Here is a 19,821-nt window from a genome sequence, read left to right as displayed (position 1 = left end):
AAAAAAAGAGTGTAAATATATTAGAGAAATTTTTTTTGATTAATGGCAAAATGGACATTGCTAAAAGTTGCCCTTTAGTTATCACTGGCAATTGATGCAACAGTATAAATGATTGTAAGGCTAGATCAAGACGGGAAAGAAGCACAAATGGAGACCAAAAGCTGTTGCGATAACGGAAAGAAACAGGCTCGATGATGTTTTAAGCCCATAAAACAACGTCGAAAAACTCAAACATGAACTAACACAAGTCACCGTACAAATTGGTAAAAGAATCAAATATTTTATGGGTACCAGAGCCTTAGTGCAAGCCCGAGGTCGAGTCGTGGAACTCCTTTAAATGAGAGGGGAATCAATTATTTTACGACATTTTACTGTTTGGCTCATCTCCACTCTACGAATGCTGGACTCTACTCCTTTTTCTGTATTAGTATTTCTTACCGAACAAAAATACCATAATTAATACCCATGTTATGCCCCTAATAAATTTGTAAATCATTGGCTAAACTCCTAATAGAACAATTTTAAAAGAACACGCGTCTCAAAATTAGTCAAAAGTTAAGACAAATTAAGAACAAGCTCAGGCTGAGCTGCTGTAAAATGGCGATTTTAAACAACGATTTATCCCAAAAAGAGGATTTTTAGCCATGTGTGGGTGCTTTTTTGGTGAATATTCAAACTTGTCGGCAAATGAAGGTTGCTCCCCTAACTATAGCAATGCGACGAGAAACTTTACCAGATCATCTTTTTCTAGACCAGTTTTTAGGCAGAATTCGAAACCGAATGTTGATTAGGTGGGAGAGGTTGATTTTTTCCGTGATACAAGGGGTTTTGTCCAAAACTGGGACGCAGCTTCTGAATGTGCTGTCAATGATCACCTGAGGAGGAACTTTACCAAACCAACTTTTTCCAGACTAGTGTTTAGTGCAGAATTAAAACCTAAATGTTGATCAGGTGAGAGATTGTGCTTTTCCGAGATACGGGGGGGGGGGGGGGGGGGGGCTTCGTCCAAAAACTGGAATAACGCCTCTGAATTTCCTATGAGTACATCAAGTTGTATTTCTAATCCATGTTTAGCAAAAATATCATATCCAGTCGACTTAGAGTAGCACAGCTACCAGCATTGGGGCAATTGCCTTAGGGAGATGGATGAAATGTAGCGTCATTTTGGTTGGAAAAAGAAATTAGTTAAATCAGCTTGATCTGTGATTTATCTCATAACGTTCTAACCTGAAGCCATAACAGAGATAATAAATTAGCTTCTATTGTACATATTATAAATTCAAGATCACAAGCTGCCATGCCGCTAAAATTCTTCACCGTCTGCACTGTCACTGAATTGTTCAGTGTCCGTATCATCTTCATCATCTACATTTTCTTGACAAGTATCTGACTGAATCAATAGTTCTTCTTTTATTTCTGAATATGGCTCTTCTATCTGGTCCCTAAAGGCTCCCAATGTAGATGGAGCGTTGGATGTGTTTCCTAATGTTGAAACTGCAGTTTTCTTGTCTCTTGAAATTTCCTTTGAAAAAGCTTTCCTCTTGCATCATTCACAGCATTAATTCGTTTACCCAACACATCCAACAATTTTACTTCTCAAAATCTTTGAAACAATTGGCATTCGTCTCCTTGTGCCTCTGGACTAAAAGCGATGGTGGAGGAAAGCTCATTTGTTCTTAATTGAGGGATTTTGCGAATTTTTGACCCGCTGGGCGCATATATTAAGTAAATCAACCGCCGACATTAGGAGCAGCAATGCAACCCCCCCCCTCCCCCACAATATATTTTCGTTCCAATGACACTGTCATACTTATTTCAAGTCCCTCTTCATCCTTTCATAAGTCACCTTTTATTACGCTAAAATCACGTGGTCAACAGAACTATGGCTACATGTCATGAATAAAGATAAGTGAATAGGATACGGCTTTAAAACAGTTTGAAATTTAGGTTTTTATGAGCCGTGCAGCTATTTCTAAAGAGGTAGTTAAAGAAGTAGTGGAGCAGTACTCTAAACTCACATTTCTGAGCTATATAGCAATTGGCCACTTCTAGTATTAACTTTATCGAAAAATTTGCCCCAAAATTTGCCGTAAAGTCTAAAAACGATTATCGACGAAGCACTCCAACATTTCACAAAAACCCTCGTTTTTGGAACGGAATTTTTTCCGCGGAGGTATCACGCCCTCAACGCCCCACCCTTGTGACGGCCCTAGCTCACTTTTAAATAATCAATCGAAAACCTTGAAAAGAATACTTTTATATTTCTTATAGAACTTTTCCTGGCTTCTTTCTAGAAATAGTGGCCTTTATCAAATCCTTGCCACACCCGTTACAAATAAAATTAATCCTTGGCCACTAAATAAAGTAATCCTTGGCCACTTTGACATTTAACTCTTGTCAAAACAATGAGAAATAAGCGAGAAAGACATGGTAAAGATTTTGTACTCGTTTGATGACGCCATTTTCACAATAATTTAAGAGATCATATCTTTTGACAGGTTCATTTTACAACATAGGTTTTTTACTATCTCTTGTTCGCTTTTGAATGTTCTTTCGAACGATACCATTGTTTTTAAGATTAGATGAAAAAAAATTTGGCGCTCAGGCCCACGATTTTCTAACAAGATAACATCTTGTGTCATATATTTTTTTAAAAATTTATCACTGTACATTGGCAAGTTGCACTGATTGGGGAGCATCAACAGTCACGTGCTTGCTTTTCTAATTGGCCTTTTTCGATCCACACTTGGGTATATATATTTCCTAGCGTAGAGTTTTCTATGTTTTGACGTTTTATACTCTGAAGAGTGTCAAACGAAAAACTTTAGCAACATGTTTCAGAATGCTTGTTTTTTTCAAAGCCATTTTTAAAATTTTTACCACGAAAATATTGTTAAGAAACGAGAACAAGGACTAGTGGAAAGCCTCCAACCCCATCCCCCTTCCCCCTCCCCCCCATTAAGTTACAGTAAGAAATTGAACTAACAATCATTTATCTCGACAGGAAAATCAATTTCTTACCTCAGAAGATCAAATTAAGATCATAAAAGAAGAAGAGCTGGATTACTGTCTGGGTTCAAATCAAGACACTGATGAGGACAGCGAATTACCAAAATCGATGGTTGATCTTATTCTTGAAAGAAATGAAAACCTTACAGACATGAGTCCCGATTGGAAAAAGGACAGTATGCAGGACTTCTTGAAATATCTAACAGATAGCGGTAATGAGCCAGACGGGAATAAAACTGAGCTTGAAGAAAATATGACTCAGTCTACTGCAGAAACATCAACAGACCTAGGACTTCAATTAAACGGTGATGAACTTGATCGTGAAGAAGAAGATGATGATGATTATGATGACGAGGATGATGAAGAAGATTGCAATTATAAAGATATCGATGATGATGAAAAGAAAAGTAATTTGAGATGGTTTCGCAATGAACGATCACCAAATATTGGCTTGCATCCCAGCATGCAAGAATCAAATAAAGATGACGAAGTTTCAGTAGAAGACACAGATCCGGAACCCACTCTAATTCGCCAATCAACAACGAGGACTCGCAACAAAAGATCAAGAGGTGGGAGGCAAGTACCTGGTAAGTAATTGCATTTTGCCATAAAGAAACTGTCGTTTTCAATACTGAGGTCATTTATTCTTATCCAATCAGAAAGATTTTACCGTCCCTTTGGCTCATCCGCTACAGGTTTTTCGAGTTCATTCAACGCTATCAACGAATTAGTCCCATTAGCAAAGTTATTCGGTTTTGGAAATTCTAGTCTTCCTTCAATAGCGCCTCGAAGTACATAGTTTGAAGAGAAGGGTTCCTGAGCATGAGCCTTGCGGTACGCCGCAGGTAATTTGTCTGGTCAACATGCATCGATTTGAGACTACTTCATATTCCTGCCATTTTCATTTATTTCCTATTCTTCTTTCAGGGCTTTGTACATCTTATCATCTTCTTATCAAAATTCATACCATTCTTGTTTGCAGCAGCAAGTACTCTAGTACATCTAATTGATGTTTTAAGAATCAGATTAGTTCAATGAACTATCAAAATATAAGCTTAGATGAGTCAGACGACATCAGAGCTTAGGTCGAATCGAATGATTTTGTAGTTGAATGATTCCACTTACCGGAATTTTCAACTTATTCGAGGCAGAGGCGGACTTGCAGCAAATCTCTCGGGTTGCTATATACAGAAAAGGGGCCCATACTACGTAAAATGTAAGCAACAAGGGGGGTTGGAAAGGAAAGGGCTGGGTAAAAATTATCATAAGTGGGCCCACTATTGTAAACGATATCTCTAATCACAAACCCAAGTCACCAAAAATGATATGTACCTGGAAACCATGCACCTGTGAAATATAAAAGAGATCCCAGTTTTTATCATTTTGAAAGGTTCATCTGCTAGATTTGTTGGGGTGCAGTGCCCTTTGTTCTAACCATAGATACTTTGAGACTGCAAAAATTGAGGAACAAATCCAATGCTGTAGTGCAGTTGATACTAACAAAAATACAATAGAAGACATAAATGCACTGCGAGCGAAGCGAGCAGAAATTTTTTTCGGCCACGCCCTTTAAATTAGCTTGAAACACGATTCAGAATGCCTTTAACAGTCGTTTACCTCGCTTTACAAATTTTTAGACATACTTTGTTGCGCTTCGTTAAAATTCAATTCTTAACTTGGAATTCCTTGCTTTAAAAGGACCCCTAGACCTCGAGGCCCTGGGAAAGTTTGCCCCTCCTTGTCCCCCTCTCGGAAGCCCTGTTCATATTCCACGCATCTCTTTCACAGTTGCCTGTTTGTAAATGTTGACCTCCTCTAATTCTGAACTGTGAACTTGAGTATACATGTAAGTGAGGCGTTTTCTCACCAAAGATTTTGTTCATATTAGATATTTTCCTGGGGTTTACAAACTCACTGGAAAGGTGGCCACCGAGAAATTTCCCCGTGTCCCGCCTAGCCACAACGCCCCTGGTAAGCAATACTGAAATGTTTTCTTCCTAAGGATTTTATCTTCATTTCTATGACTTGTATTCTCTTGAACATAGATATCTTTGAAATTAACAGAGATATTTTCTCGAATGTATATACGGAGGGCCCGGTTATTATAAAGTTGAGAAGGCCCGGGTTGCGATCGCAACCTAGCATCCCTGCCAGTCCGCCACTGATTCGAGGTACGGTTTTTGACTTGAATAAGGTAGGAAGTAGGAATACCAAATAAGGATTGAAAATCAGTCCATCTTTGTGATTGTCCGAGTTAACGGGGGTACGACGTATCGAGATTCAACTATATCTCATAAACAGGCTGACAGTTGCTTCTACAACATTTTCTACGATATTACTAACGATCCTTTGTTAACCGGTCTGCAGGGACGGATTTAAGCAAAAATGATTAGGGATGGGGCTGTTAGACACTAACGAATTTTGTTACCACACTCTTTAGATCACTAGACAATGATGGAAACGTTCATTTTCAAAATTCGGCTTTTGACTTTTAAGAGAGGGATGTAGTCGTAAAAGTTTAACAAGGGGAGCACTATGAAATGTCTAAATTGACTTTATCATGTACTCCTTGCAGTTTGAACATGACAAAGATTGATGTTTTTCCGATCATTAGTTGAGCAAGCAGCTGCGATCAGAGCCTTGGAACCATGAGATGGGCCGGGGGAGAACTTCATTAAAAGGAAGGGGGCAAAATGCTTATTTTGCTCATAGGTTTAGTGAAAGCCGTCACAATGATTGACGGCGAGAAAAATTTCGAGAAATGTCATTTTAAGGAATTCCAGAAAATGCATCTAAAATATTTACAACATCGATGAGGAAGATGCTAAGCAGTATTTGGAAGCTTTCTTTTTATCAATTGTGATCCATCGGTTGGATTTTGAATTGACACATTTTCTCTCATGTTAACAAAATAGAGCAGATTATCAAGTAATGAACCATGCTACTAAAATTGTCATGCAGAATTGTCATTCAGTGGACTTCGAAAGAATTCATAGTTTGCAGATATAGAAAATCAATTTTGAAATAAAACAAATTCAAAAACATCCGCGCCTAAAATTATCCGAAAATAAGAACATCGAGCGTCGACAAAAATTGTATTTTTCTTAAAAAAAGAGTGTAGTGCAGTGCATCAAATAATAAAAGTAGGAAAGACAGAATCAAAAAAAGCAAACGGTTGCTGATTCAGAAATTAAACCCTATTTCTAAATGCAATAATAAAAAACTAACCATCTATACAAAATTGCAACTAAACGTACTCAGTAAAAAATCTTTCAAGAATTGTCTATCTATTTATGATGTCACAGTTTTGCAATGCGTTTCATTGGGTGACCGGTGGTGAAGCAACAATTCTTCACAGCTTTCTTCGCGTTAGATGATGCTTGGCTGCATCAAAGCGCAAAAAATAAGGGGGCTGAGCCCCCCCCCTTTTCGAAGATTTTAACAAGGTGGCTGCGCCCCCTAAGCCCATAAATCACTACATCCCTGCTCTCAGTAAAATAAAGTAAAATTATGGCGTTATTTTGTTACTGCTGACTGCCAAAAATGATTTTGCCGAATTGAAGCAACATTTAGCGAAGGACACAGAAATATTGGGGGGTGTCGCACCCCTTACACCCCCGCTAAATCCGTCCCTACCGGTCCGTTTCACGCCTGTTTCGCCGGTTTTTGCCGCCGGCTGTCTGTCAGTTGTGAATGAAAGAAAAACTAAATGCAAGTTGGATTAAACCCAATTAACAGAAATAAGCGAATATCGCTAAAGGTCTTCAGTAAATCAAGGTGGGGCTACAAAATCAAGGCGAGGCTACAAAACCTGCAAAAACCTAAATTGGAAAATTGGAAGATTCTTTAAGCAATTCTGTTTTCCAGATAAAACCGCCTTAACATCGTCACAAGATAAGAAGCAATCATCAAACTCTAATCAATCTTCACTCAGTTCATAGTGATTTGTTACTAATTCTTGATTGTTTACCATAGCAGAATATGGTTAACAATACCCTACAAGAAACTGAGGCCCTGTTCACACGGGAATGCAATCGTTCCGTTCCATTTTTGTTCCAGTTTCTGGAACGGAAAAGTATACTGTTCACACGGTAACGGAACGATTGCGTAACGATTTTTGCTGATGTTCAGACGGGAACGCAATCGTTCCGTTCCATTTTTATTTCAGTTTCTGGAACGGAAAAGTATACTGTTCACACGGTAACGGAACGATTGCGTAACGATTTTTGCTTATGTTCAGACGGGAACGCAATCGCTCCGTTCCATTTTTATTCCAGTTTCTGGAACGGAAAAGTAAACTGTTCACACGGTAACGGAACGATTGCGTATCGATTTTTGCTCATGTTCAGACGGGAACGCAATCGTTCCGTTCTGCAATTTGCGCGCCAAAATAAGCAAATTATTTTTAATGCGCATGTCCATAGTGGAGATAGATTTCATCATTTCGATTTATCTCTGAGCTGATTTCTTGGGTTTTTAAATAATTTGAAACGAGCAAGCACCCCGAAACGAGCAAGCTCGTGGGAAAGTGGACTTTCCCACACTAAAAGCATATGCTACTTTTCTGAAGCGGCCTTCATCAGCTAAATAGTAGAGTATTATTGCCACTTGTGCTTCCACAGAAATAGGCTCTCTCATTACTGTAGTTGTCTTTTCAAGGAAAGGTCTAAGCTCCTCAGTTGATGTCATAAAAGTGTCCCTTTTCATCCTAAAGTTTTCCCGCCACTCATTTGCAACGACTTTCCCATTTAAAAAGTTTTTCCACCAAATCTTACTTCGGTCAGGTCTTTCCCACAAGCTTCGCCGACCTCTTCTGTTTTTTGTAGCAAGAAGAAATGTTTGACCAGTTAAAACACCAAGTCTTTTTTCCTTTTTATCATATTTAGAAGTAGATTTCTTCTCCGTCTATATGTAAGCTTTGTAAAAGAAATTATCGCCATGTTGAGCTTCAGTAATGCCGTGAGTGAAGCAAGTGAAACTCCAAGAAACCCAATGGTGTTTTTGAATTCCTCCATTTTCTTCGCTGTGTTTATTATTTTCACATCTTGCTTCCCACAACAACAACACAGACGCATGCGCCAAGGGCAAAACTCTTATCGTTCCATTTTTTGGACCAGTTCTGCGAGTTCGTGCGGGAACGGAACGGAACGATTGCGTACCGTTCCACTTTTCGTATCACTTATTTTATCGTTTCACTTTCTCGAACGATGTCGTTTGAAGCGTTCCCGTGTGAACACAACCCCTGATCGTTACGCTTTTCGGAACGGAGAAGAACGGAACGGAACGGAACGGAACGGAACGGAACGGAACGGAACGGAACGGAACGGAACGGAACGGAACGGAACGGAACGGAACGATTGCGTTCCCGTGCGAACGGGGCCTGAGTCTATATATGAAAATATTCGATATAACGGTAGACCTCGAATGATCGCCTACGGCGTTAATCTGTTCGGTGTTTATTCAAGAACCGGTCTTAATTATAGTAATACGGTACTCAAAGTCTTGAAAAGGTATGTATTTAAAAAAAATTATGTTACCTCGTTTTTTGAGCCAAATAGCTGCCTTGAATTGCCTTTAATCTTGTGCAGTTTTGCTTGCAATTTCTTGTTCATTTCTTTAAGCAAAAATCCGTTTGGAAGATTTTTTGCGGGATCTCCTGGAAAAAAGATTGCATGTGATTTATTTACACTGGATATGTGCAGAGAGAAAAGAGTTCACAATTGCAAATCGAAGACAAGTGGCCAATTTGTGGGGAATACAAAAGAAGAAAAAGATGTTTACTGCTGATAAACTGCAAAGGGAAATCAGAAATCTTCTTAGTGCCAGGAAACTTGAAAGAATGGGCAGAAAAGATCACTTCCGTTTTCTTACGTAACGCTGTACGTCTTAAAAGGGTTCAAAACGTACAATCCGGATAGGTATCATTTTTAGCTGTATGTCATATTGGAGGAGAGCGTTCCCTGACCCTAGGCGACCTGTGATTCGTTGATACAGTCAAAAAAACTCTTTGACGTGTATGACACAAGGTCAATAGTGTTTTCCTATCCTATTCTTAGTTTTGCATTAAAGGATTTCATATAGGTAGCTTAAGCCATAATCTATCCTTCAGCATGTCTGAAGCATTAGAAAACCCTCTATCACAAGTCCAAATCAGACATGTTACAAATCAAGTCATATGCTCGTGTTTTGAAAGTAATACTTAAAAACTCAAGAGTAAAATTTTATTCGGCCGTTCTAAAAAGGAATTGACCAACCCATGACCAACAGGAGAGCTTTTTGGTTAGGCGTTTTTAAAGTTACAAAATACATTGGTAGAGATAACGTCAATAACTCTGAATTTTCAATAGGACTAGATAAACCTTGGACCTACTACCGTTGAGCAGTTTGAGCAGTCCTCAAAACGATTTTAGACCTTTTATTTGAACAATAAAAACTTGTCCATATAACAGAGCATCGAAAAAATATAAGGTTTTCATGCTTTCACAAATGCAGCCTCAAAGTGCCAGGGCAGCCTCGAAGTGCCAGGGCAGCCTCGAAGTGCTAGTACAAGGCAAAGTACAATGGCCTTTTTAAAGGGTTCTGGTAAGCAATAAGGGGCAAACATTTGTTTTTAAATGAAAGGATAACATTCTATTATCCAAAACAAAGAGGCTTGATGGGCCTTCCAATTCCTAGACAGCTTATTATAAAAATATTTTTCAACAAATGTTAAAAACGCTAACAGTCACCCTCTTAATGTATCTTCTGCTCGCCCTAGGCTCTTCCTAATTCGGGGCGCGCTCTTTGAGAGTTTAGAGGAAAAGAACCAAAGGACTTTCGTGTACAGCTTTTTTATAATGGAGACTTAAGTTTAATAATCTTTTGGTGGTACAAAACTTGGAAATGGCTTTGAAAAAAGCAAACATTTGAGTATACTGAAGCTTTTCGTCTGACACTCTTCAGGGTTTAAAACGTACGATCGTCGTTCCATCTAGCCGTTTTGAATCTATCTACATAAACACGAAAAAACGCTTTTGTGAAGACAGAAGGAGTTAGTTTTCACCTTAAGACTCCATTGGTAACATTCTCAATAGGCAAGCGGCACTGATTGGGCAGCCTCAACAGTCATGTGCTCGCGTTTCTGAATGGCCTATTTCGATCCACAACTGGGTATATATATTTCTTAGCGTAGAGTTTTCGGTCTATGTTAGTGTCAGACGAAAAGCTTTAGTTTACTTGAATGTTTGCTTTTTTCAAAGCCATTTTCAAGACTTAAGTTTTGGGCTGTTAGGCAGTTGCTTGAATTTTCGGGCCATTTTCCTACTTAATGTTTCTTTTTTGTTTCTTCGGTTTTTTAAGATCAACATCCAGCAATGATAACTTCCATGAAAAGTTGAAGTCAAAACAGGTTTTTCAAAAGGTAACGAGAATGGGTGTAATCCGCACATAGGGGGTGAGGGGGGGGGGGGTCTTGTTCGCAAGAGATCTTCTATTTTGTGATTTAGTTGTAATTAAGTACAAAAATAATTGAAATGTATGTAAATAATTTGCAAAGCTTTATTTGTAAATAAATGAGTTTCATTGAAAACGTAGTGCTTAATTTTTCATGGTACAATTACTTCAAATTTGGTTTACCTCCAATTAAGCACTTCTCAGTATTCCATACTTCTAGTTGTTCACAGCCACTCTACCAATGCAATAAATGCCCTGTAGACCACAACATGTAATTATTAATAGACTAAAACAGAGCTTAAAAGTTTGCCTTGTTTATTTAATATGCTTGAAATTGTCATATTTACGATTTTTTGGCTTTGACATGGGGCTGAAGTGTAAAAAATTTCGATAAACTTCTTAGTGTGTTTTTCGTGTTCCTTATGACAATAATAACGACATTAGATGAAATTGAGGATGCAGCAAGGTCGAAAAAATAGAAAGGGAAATGCATAACCCATTTCGTTACAAATCATTTTGAACATTTGGTTTCAAAGATCAATTATCCCTAAGCACGACAGTCAAATAAAAAAACTTTTAAATGGTGTCACAATTTCTTCAAGAGTGCAGGAAGATTGTAGCGGTTCAACAAATGCGCTTGGAGTATAATAAAAGGGGTCGAACCAAATGCTTGTACTTCGCGGGTACTCCCGCAGATAGCGAGAAATTGTTTCATTTCCAGTACCATTAAAAAAGTACTGATGCTTAAGCTGGTAAATCTGATTTGTAGATTTTACAATTAGCGATTAGAAACCAAAGTACGCAAGCAACTGTAGTTTAACCATAAAACACTTTCTTATAGTGATAAAGTTTATGAAGTCTATAAATTAAAAATTTTTAAAATGTTAATTCATTCATATATCTACATCTTAAGATGGCTCAAAAATACTTTTATCAAAGAACGAATTGAGAATAATAGCCAAGCTCAAGCTGAATCAAACGTATTCATCAAAATTTATCAGACTTTTTAGAAAATTTGTTTAACTATAGCAATGTACAAATTTGCAATAATGTAGCAAGGCAGAAAAATCTTTCAGTTCGGATGATTCTAAGCTTTAAGGGGAGTTCGTGCTTTCATCCCTTTTTTCTTCTCCTTGGCCAACTTACCAATGACATCATTAAAGAATAATTTAATTATACCATTTAGACTTCAAATTGAATCTTTTTATAAATATTGAGGTTTGACAAAAGAGTCTTATCAAACTTGTTCGCAATAGTATTTATTGAGAAGCACTGTTAATATAAATTTTAAACAAGAATTAAGAAGAAAGGAAATGATAGAAACCAAAATTGAACTTTTTCTGTAAATGGCTGATGATATGTTCTCAGTCTGTCCCCAATTGTTCTAAGAGTTTCTTTTCATGGCCAAGATATTCATGCATCATTGGTTTGATGGACAGGACAAATAACCAATCAGAATGAAGAACCACCATAGCGTACTCTCCCTGAGTAAGTTGCTGGGAATTTTGTTTTGATGTTAAACGTCTAAGGCAGATTCGATATGATGAAGATCATGCATTGTCTTTATATCCACTAAAAGATTACAATACAGATTACTATACAACAATACGCTACTACTTTGACAATATCTCGGTGAGCAGAATTCTATGACTACCCCGGGGCCTATTGCACACAAAGATCAAAATCAAAAACGTAGATGTTAAATACACAGCCTAAAAGAAAAGCAAAATAAATACAGAGATTTTACCTAAATGGGACATTGTGGTTATATCTCTTTGGTTTATTTGGCATAATGGCATTATTGGCATTTATGTAAGGATTTTTTTGGTCGTGTTCACCCACAAGAACTTATGTCGGATAATAAAAAAGCAGAGAAAGAGCCTCTTTTAAGGTGAGGCTTTCAAGCTAGAATTAGCCAATCACGGAGGGGAAGAACTGCCGTTAAAGGCACTAACTATGACACGCAATGCATTGTGGTAGTTGTAGGAACAGGTGCCTTATTCCATGATATTTGGTTGTTTACGTTTTCCATGATATTCACCAGTCAACCTTCAGTTCTTCACATTCGCTTTCGAAAAGAGAAAAATATCAAGGATACTGAATTAATTTTTCAAGAAGACGGTCTATTGAGAAATCTTATAGAGCGCCATTTTGAGAAGTAGTAATAGCCTTTTGTATATGTAAACCAAAGCGAATTATAGTGACCTTCGAAAGTTATTGGGTTGTACCTTTACACGCTTTTTTATAAGGAACCACTTTATAAGGAACCTAGAAGGGCGAAATATTTAAAGAACTTATACTACTTCCTAAAGGAATTATACTAATAAAACGAAATCCCTAAGGAACTTTTCGCTTTGAAATATTTTCATAACTGCAAGCATCAAGAACTAAAAAGCCGGTTCCATTCATTTGCAGCCAATACTCGCATAGATTGTTTGTTATTCGTGTGTCTAGTGCTTCATTGAGAAGTTTCCGCATATGCTGTCTCGCCCCTCTCTCAATTAAGTGTTAAGGCTTATTGTAGTGAAAACAAAATAAGGGACTATTGAGGAACCTTTAGTACTACAATTTGATGATTTTAGGTCTACGAATAAGAAACTTTTGTGACTAGGTCCTGAGGTAGGTTACTTATAAAAAAGAGCATGTGATCCAAACTCATCCCCTCTCCCTTAATTTCCATAAAACTTTTATGACCTGTTTATAGGATCCTGTATAGACAGTGTCAAGAACTCAGAAAGTAGGCTGAGAATATTCTCTTAAAACACTCCAATATGTCTATCAAGCTTGAAATTTCATTACTACGCTTGCAAAAACAGTCATGCAAAGGTTACTTGCAAACTAGAAGATCAAAAAATGTCGTTGGTCTCACTTGCTCTTGCTGGGATATGGACCTCATTTTGAGTCCAATTAATTGTATTTTAGGGTACAGGTGATCAATTAATGAATTATTTCCGGGGGCTGTATAGTGTCACCATCATTAAATAATTGCAACAAACAATGGCGTCAAACTTAAGGATTAATATATAACATTATTCCGGTTAATAGCTTTATGAATATTTTAATGTCACATGGAATAATATGTATACTTTATTGACTAATTTTTCATTGTCTTAACTTTATTCCTTCATAATGAGCAATTAGTCTAAAGAGCAATGGTCCAACACAAGTCAGCTGAAATCGTTTCCGTACAATTTTTACGGCCACCAATTGCTAGCCTGTGTCCCAGCCCCCTAACTTTTAAGTTAGGGGTCTGGGACACAGGCCACCAATTGCTGAACCCTCATCAGGGTGATGCAAATTTAATTCATCAATCAATACCCTACGCTCTTAACTCCCTGTTATTCAGGGAGGGGTTATTAGTTGGGTCAGTATTATCTTTGCAAGATTTAAACACAAACTCGACCCTGTTTTTTATTTCAACAAAAGTGTTGCTTTTGTTGAAATTCTAAAAAAACTACAAGCACGTTCTGCAAGTTGGTTGTATTGACTTGTTAAACTGGCGATGCCAACACTATGCATTCCCATTTTGCTACCATAAAATCTTTCTATCGCAAAGAATCGAGGATAGTGACTGATTTTTTCGAAAATGACTTTATTTTCCACCGACTTTCGTTCATCCTTTTCATACTCATGAAACTAAATTATTGATCTTTTGATAGCTATTGGTTAAGTAACAGCCGGAGGAATGCCTCAATATACTAGCATCTTTGTAAATTATTTTATCCAACTGAATAGTTGCATTTGATTCTAGTCTGGAAAAAGCGACTCCTTGTAAAAGTTACTAAAATTTGGCAAAGTTTTCTTCGATATGTATTTCTCGATCTCATATTCCACGATAAGGCATATATGGTATCATAAGCAAAATATTATAACTCCCTGCTTTCAAAGCTATTCGTGACCTGTCGAAAACTCATTTTCATAGATATTCTATCAATTTTGATCTTTTGAAATTCCACTCACAACAAGAAACATAAACAATGCAGAAATAAATATAAACATGACATTTTTATAAACAAAAATATGAGGATATTTAAATTTGTTGGCTTTAAACGTTATAGAGTTGACTTCGCCAAAATTTGACGTTTGAACATAAACAATAACGAATGTTGCTTTGTCTTAGAACAATGCAACTTGACCTGTTATAAAATTCCTTTGTTCAAGTCTTTTTCTCGTCAAGGTTTAGCGAAGCCTAGGGGGAGCAGGCGTTGTACATAAAATATTTTTATAGCTTTTCTGCCTGCGCAGGGTTATTGTAGGGGGCGTATGATAAGGCTGTGATGCCACTGAGTTGGTGGCAAAACTAAACTTAACTAAACTTTCTTGAACTGCGAGCTGTGTAGGACGCTGTGCAGTAGCGGCGCCACGGGGGGACTGGGGGCACACGTCCCCCCAGTTCTCGGCAGGATCAATTTTGCATTTCGTCTAAATCCGATGAGAAAATGTTGGGGGAGGGGTAATATTTTGGCAACGTACTTTTTGTGATGTTATCCTATGATTTTCAAACTGCCTTCACATAGCCAAAAGTGAGTAATGGGCGTTCCCTTTAGGTAAAAATTGCGTTCCTTGTTAGTAAAAGGGGGTTTTCTGGTGCTAAAAGGGGCATGGTCTAAAATATTTTGTTTTGTCCCCCCAGAGCGTAGTGGCTGGCGCCGCCATTGACGCTGTGGGGTTGTAGGGGATCTTGTCTTGTTTTCCGATTGTGTATCTTATAAGAACTTAATGAAACGAAGGAAAACAAGACTTTTTACCACATTGATAACAAAGTTGAGTGTTGATGAAGACACAGTAGCGCATAAGATATATTATTTTGTGTTTGCTATGTTATGTTATGTTATGTTATGTTATGTTATGTTATGTTATGTTATGTTATGTTATGTTATGTTATGTTATGTTATGTTATGTTATGTTATGTTATGTTATGTTATGTTATGTTATGTTATGTTATGTTATGTTATGTTATGTTATGCTATGTTATGTTATGTTATGTTATGTTATGTTATGTTATGTTATGTTATGTTATGTTATGTTATGTTATGTTATGTTATGTTATGTTATGTTATGTTATGTTATGGTATGTTATGTTATGTTATGTTATGTTATGTTATGCTATGCTATGTTATGTTATGTTATGTTATGTTATGTTATGTTATGTTGTGTTGTGTTGTGTTATGTTATGTTATGTTATGCTATGTTATGCTATGCTATGTTATGTTATGTTATGTTATGTTATGTTATGTTATGTTATGTTATGTTATGTTATGTTATGTTATGTTATGTTATGTTATGTTATGTTATGTTATGTTATGTTATGTTATGTTATGTTATGTTATATGTTATGTTATGTTGTGTTATCCTATGTTATGTTATGATTCATGACCACTAAATTTTGTAGAAGCACAACTGTATGTATGTAATTTTAGCCTTTACTAAGTTGTAATTTGGTTCGTCATAATGACATTTGTCAAAGTGATCTCATCGACTCTAGCCGCTGTCTGAATGGCCTCGTAACCATACTCTTCGAAACCGAAAGAGAAATGAAAATACTAACTATGAAATCTCGTTGCGGAGATCGCGTAGTTGAAGTCTTGCGCGCCGTAATGCGTGTAAGGTAGGAGTTGTATTAACTGGACAGTAACAATGAAAAGGAAAATGGAGCTCAGAGAACACTTAAGAAAAAAGGTTAGTTTATTGGCATTGCTTGGAAATGACTAAATATCCAACATTTTTAACATTTCCAGTCATTACACAAACGCAAAAACTATTTCTTGGAATTATAAGCAAACAGAAGTGTGCTGTCTCGTAACATGAAATTGCTTCAATAAAATCCAGGGCTTCCTCCGTGAACAGATTTGTTGAGTATTCTTAACGTATCCATGCTAAACTTTGTCGGTGTTTCTCAAACCAACCCATAAGAGTCACAGATCAAGAATAATTATTATTAGCAAGGGGTTTTTGGGAAACTGAACAACTGTCACGCACCAGTTGAATACGACTTGCACACTTTATCTCAAAACTGAATATTCCCCCTTGAGAAAGTCACTAGGAATATGACAAGTTTTTATATCGCGAAAAAATAATTTATCAAAAGTAACCAAATTGAGCGTTACATACTAAAGGGTTGGGCGATAGGCGAAGGGCGAATGGCGATGGGGAATGGGTGATTATTTGGTGATAGGCGATTGGCAATGGGTGATAGGCAATGGCTATGGGTGATAGGCGATGAGTGATAGGTGATTTGCAATGGTTGGTAGGCGATTCACTAACTGAAACATCTTTCTTCAACAACCTGCCCTTTACGGTACAGATCATCCAAGAATGCAAATCAGTTCAAAGTTCTTATAAAAGATTGGTATTTCGAAAAAAATGCACCTGTAACGCTTGCAACCATAACTTCCGTAATGCAATCTCTAAAATTGCTTCGTGTTGGTCAGGGCCGTCGCGAGGCAAGCCTTGTTGCCCCCCAACACGGTGTGGATTACAAATTTACCTGATTAAAAAATAATTACCTGAAATTCTTAAGTTGCTGTCACAAACCTCTGCAATACATTTTGTCAATCTAACTGTGTGGCATATAATTCACAACATTCATTTTGAAATAATAATAACGGTACTTCCTAATGGTTTTGCCAAATCTGTATACTGGGACGGGCAACTACCCGAGGCTGCCCGTCCCAGTATGGTTGCCGCGGAAGGAGCAGAAATTTTCCGAATTTTGATTCTTCCAGTTCCCTGGAAAATGCACTCTTTTCAGTGAATTTTACTAAAGCAATCCTCCTAATCCTACAGAAAAGTTTACTAAAGCAAACAAATTGAACAGCAGATAAGAATAACTTGAAATTCCATGTTGTCAGTTACTTCTAAAGCTAGGTATCAAGCAGCACTGGTTGCCAATTTAGATCCCTCTTTCCATCTTAGCATGTCTTTAAAGAGTGCCTGGATTTTTAGCTTTTGTGCCAACAAGAAATCTTCAAATCTTCAAGTCATTAGTTTGTTTATCTTCCTTCATATCAAGAAGCATCATATTTAGCCAAAAGAGCAACTATTTGCTTGATCCTTTATCGATGTCAATACATGAAGGTCGCTGAAATACCTAAAGCGTTTCTTCCACTGGGCGGATCTTACCTGAAATTTCCTATCGAGATACTATTGGGGGGGAAGGGGGTTTAACTCTATTGTTAAACTAACAGTAAAAAGGGCATGAGTCGTGGTTTTATTCATCAATATCTGTCACTGTTCTAGAGTATATACTTGAAGCCATAACAATAACAGTCCCCTCCCCCTTCCTGAACAAGAAAACAAGCGACTGTCCTGAAATCCTGCCAGATTACAAAAAACAGGCTTAACCCTTATATAAAAATCTTTGCTTGCAAAACATGCTTATCAATAAACCAAAAAATGGTCCTTTTCACTTTAGGCCATATGAAATCAGTAACAATAAAATCCTCTTTGTTTTGACACGTTGTTTCAATAAAGGATAGTACGAACCTTTTCTTCTAATCGTATTTTCTTTCAGCATTCAAACGTTTTCTCCTTATTCAAGCTGCTATTAAGTCAAGCCAAGCGTTTATAAAATTCTCCTCTCATCTTGCAGTGGATTTATCGTTGCAATGTTGCAAAACCAATACTGAGGAAGCTTAGTCAGTTCACAAAAGACTGGTCATACTCAGCAGTCAGGCAAGCTTTTCAAAGCTTCAATATCTTTCCATGCTTTCCTTTTGAAACACGAAGGTTAAATTTTGAGCAAAAATAACTTTTTGATCAAAAGCGGAAAAAGAGCAAGGAGAAGGAAGTAGCATCAAAGCTTCTAAGAAGGAAAGGGAACAGTTCCCGGTTGCTTTGTAACTGCGCGGAGAACAGAAGAGTCAGTAACTGCGAAGGACCTTCAAAGACGTTTTAAAAACAAGTCTAAAATGATGACGTCCCTAAAATCTTTTCTTTTAATTTTTGAATCGGGATCACCTTTTTAGGTTTTGAGTCCAAAATTGAAAAAAAAAATCAAAACTAAATTTCTATGGCGTTACAATTTAAATCTCTTTACCTGGGAGTACCAGAAATATGCAGGTGAAATACATCTGAAGAAAGAGATTAGAGGGAGAGAGAACGCTATGCAAGTTTAATAACAACCCATCTGTAAGAGGAACCCCCTTGTTTTAAAAAAAGATGTCTCTGGTCTTTCTTACAGTATAGACTGCGCTGCTTGGATAAAGTAGCAATATCCACCATCCATTCCTCCCGCATCCCCCCCCCCCTTGTATTTTGCTCTTGAAAAAAATAAAATGCAATTTCAATGGAACAGCGTCAGGGGCTACCAGGGGCTGGTAGTTAATTAGTACATTTCTTTTTTCTCTCGAGTGGAATGATGAGGGTTACATCAATCATTTTTGTTAATCACAACAAATAATCGGGCAGATTCGTGAAAACCCATAACCTAATCATAACTGTGCTCTCATGGATATATGATACCTTTTAACGTTTCTTTAACTTGCACACCGCAGAGCAACTATCTTTTATAAGAATGTTGTTTATCAAAGTGCTCAGAATCATCCAATATTTATTGCTCAGCCTCAACTCGCATACTTGTACATCATTTTCAGCAATTGCCTGTTTGGCGATTTCAGAACAGATGATCGCATGACTGACGTATCTTGTTTTTTCAAATAGTTTTTTTTCATTTCTGGGCTTGGGGGCGTTCCCCTGAAACCATATCAGACTATCAAAAATAAGAATACTTTGAGAATATATTCAGGCGCGAAGCAAAAATTTCTTTAGAATATTAAAACTGGACATAATTTTCTAGTATTCTTATAAAAAACCGGAATATCGGAAGGGGATGTTTCCCCAAATGTCAGTAGCTTTTCCTTGGAGGATGGGAAAGGGGGTGGGGTAGGGGGAGGTAGTAGACCGCTTTTCAATCGACCATGACAGTGGTAGACTTGCTCCAAGTCTATTTCAGGCTTGAGAGAGGAGTATTTACATTCCTCCTGTGGACTTCTGCGAAGGAGACGGGCGTTGGGAGTGGAAAAGCGAAATAGACTTGTGGAAAGTAAGCCACCCACCGCCCGTCTCCTTCCCAGAAAGAGCAAGTCTATGACAGTGGTGGCACCTGCCGAAATGACGCTGCTAATGACACGGCTATCTTTTCTGGTAATGTGCACTTCAAAACTTGCCGCAATTCAGAAGCAAGGAAGTGGCGAGGGAAGTCTTTTGTGGGATAATTCCAGGAACATTGGAAATATAATTCAATATGCAAAACCTGCTTAAAGCAACTTGTTCTTTAGAATTCTTTCCATTGATATAAACTCTTTTTTATAAGAACCAGATTGTTCTTATTTTAAGGGTGTTTATTTGCAAATATTTGAGATGTTACATACTGTATATAGT

At 37.4% G+C, this 19,821-nt stretch overlaps 2 protein-coding genes across 9 annotated transcripts in view; one reads left to right on the top strand and one right to left on the bottom strand.

Annotated features, from left to right (window-relative positions):
• LOC135694868 (uncharacterized) overlaps nt 1-10,707 on the top strand; it is a 29,464-nt gene extending 18,757 nt beyond the window's left edge. For both annotated transcript variants that reach the window (XM_065213743.2, XM_065213742.2), the window contains exons 2-3: nt 3,005-3,596; nt 8,631-10,707. In XM_065213743.2, coding sequence (XP_065069815.2) covers nt 3,005-3,596; nt 8,631-8,884 — 846 coding nt within the window. In that variant the 3' untranslated portion in view covers nt 8,885-10,707. The remainder of the gene's footprint in view (nt 1-3,004; nt 3,597-8,630) is intronic.
• Nucleotides 1-18,672, bottom strand: part of LOC135694871 (uncharacterized) — a 43,847-nt gene extending 25,175 nt beyond the window's left edge. For 4 of the 7 annotated variants that reach the window (XR_016143934.1, XM_089109673.1, XM_089109674.1 and 1 more), the window contains exons 1-2: nt 17,926-18,672; nt 8,547-8,665 (exon numbers count right to left, since the gene is read on the bottom strand). Coding sequence is in view for 4 of the 7 variants with exons in the window: in XM_089109673.1 (XP_088965799.1) it covers nt 8,547-8,665; nt 17,926-17,956 (150 nt within the window). In the remaining 3 variants the exon portion in view is untranslated. Of the gene's footprint in view, nt 1-8,546; nt 8,666-10,623; nt 10,696-17,925 lie in introns of all 7 variants that reach the window. The other 3 variants (XR_016143938.1, XR_010517212.2, XM_089109675.1) reach the window with 3 other exon arrangements.
• Between the last annotated feature and the right edge of the window lie 1,149 nt (nt 18,673-19,821).

Source organism: Rhopilema esculentum, chromosome 8 (genome assembly GCF_057945365.1).
Source record: "Rhopilema esculentum isolate cy_ngs chromosome 8, ASM5794536v1, whole genome shotgun sequence".
Lineage (NCBI taxonomy): Eukaryota > Metazoa > Cnidaria > Scyphozoa > Rhizostomeae > Rhizostomatidae > Rhopilema > Rhopilema esculentum.
This window is presented reverse-complemented; position numbering and strand designations above follow the sequence as displayed.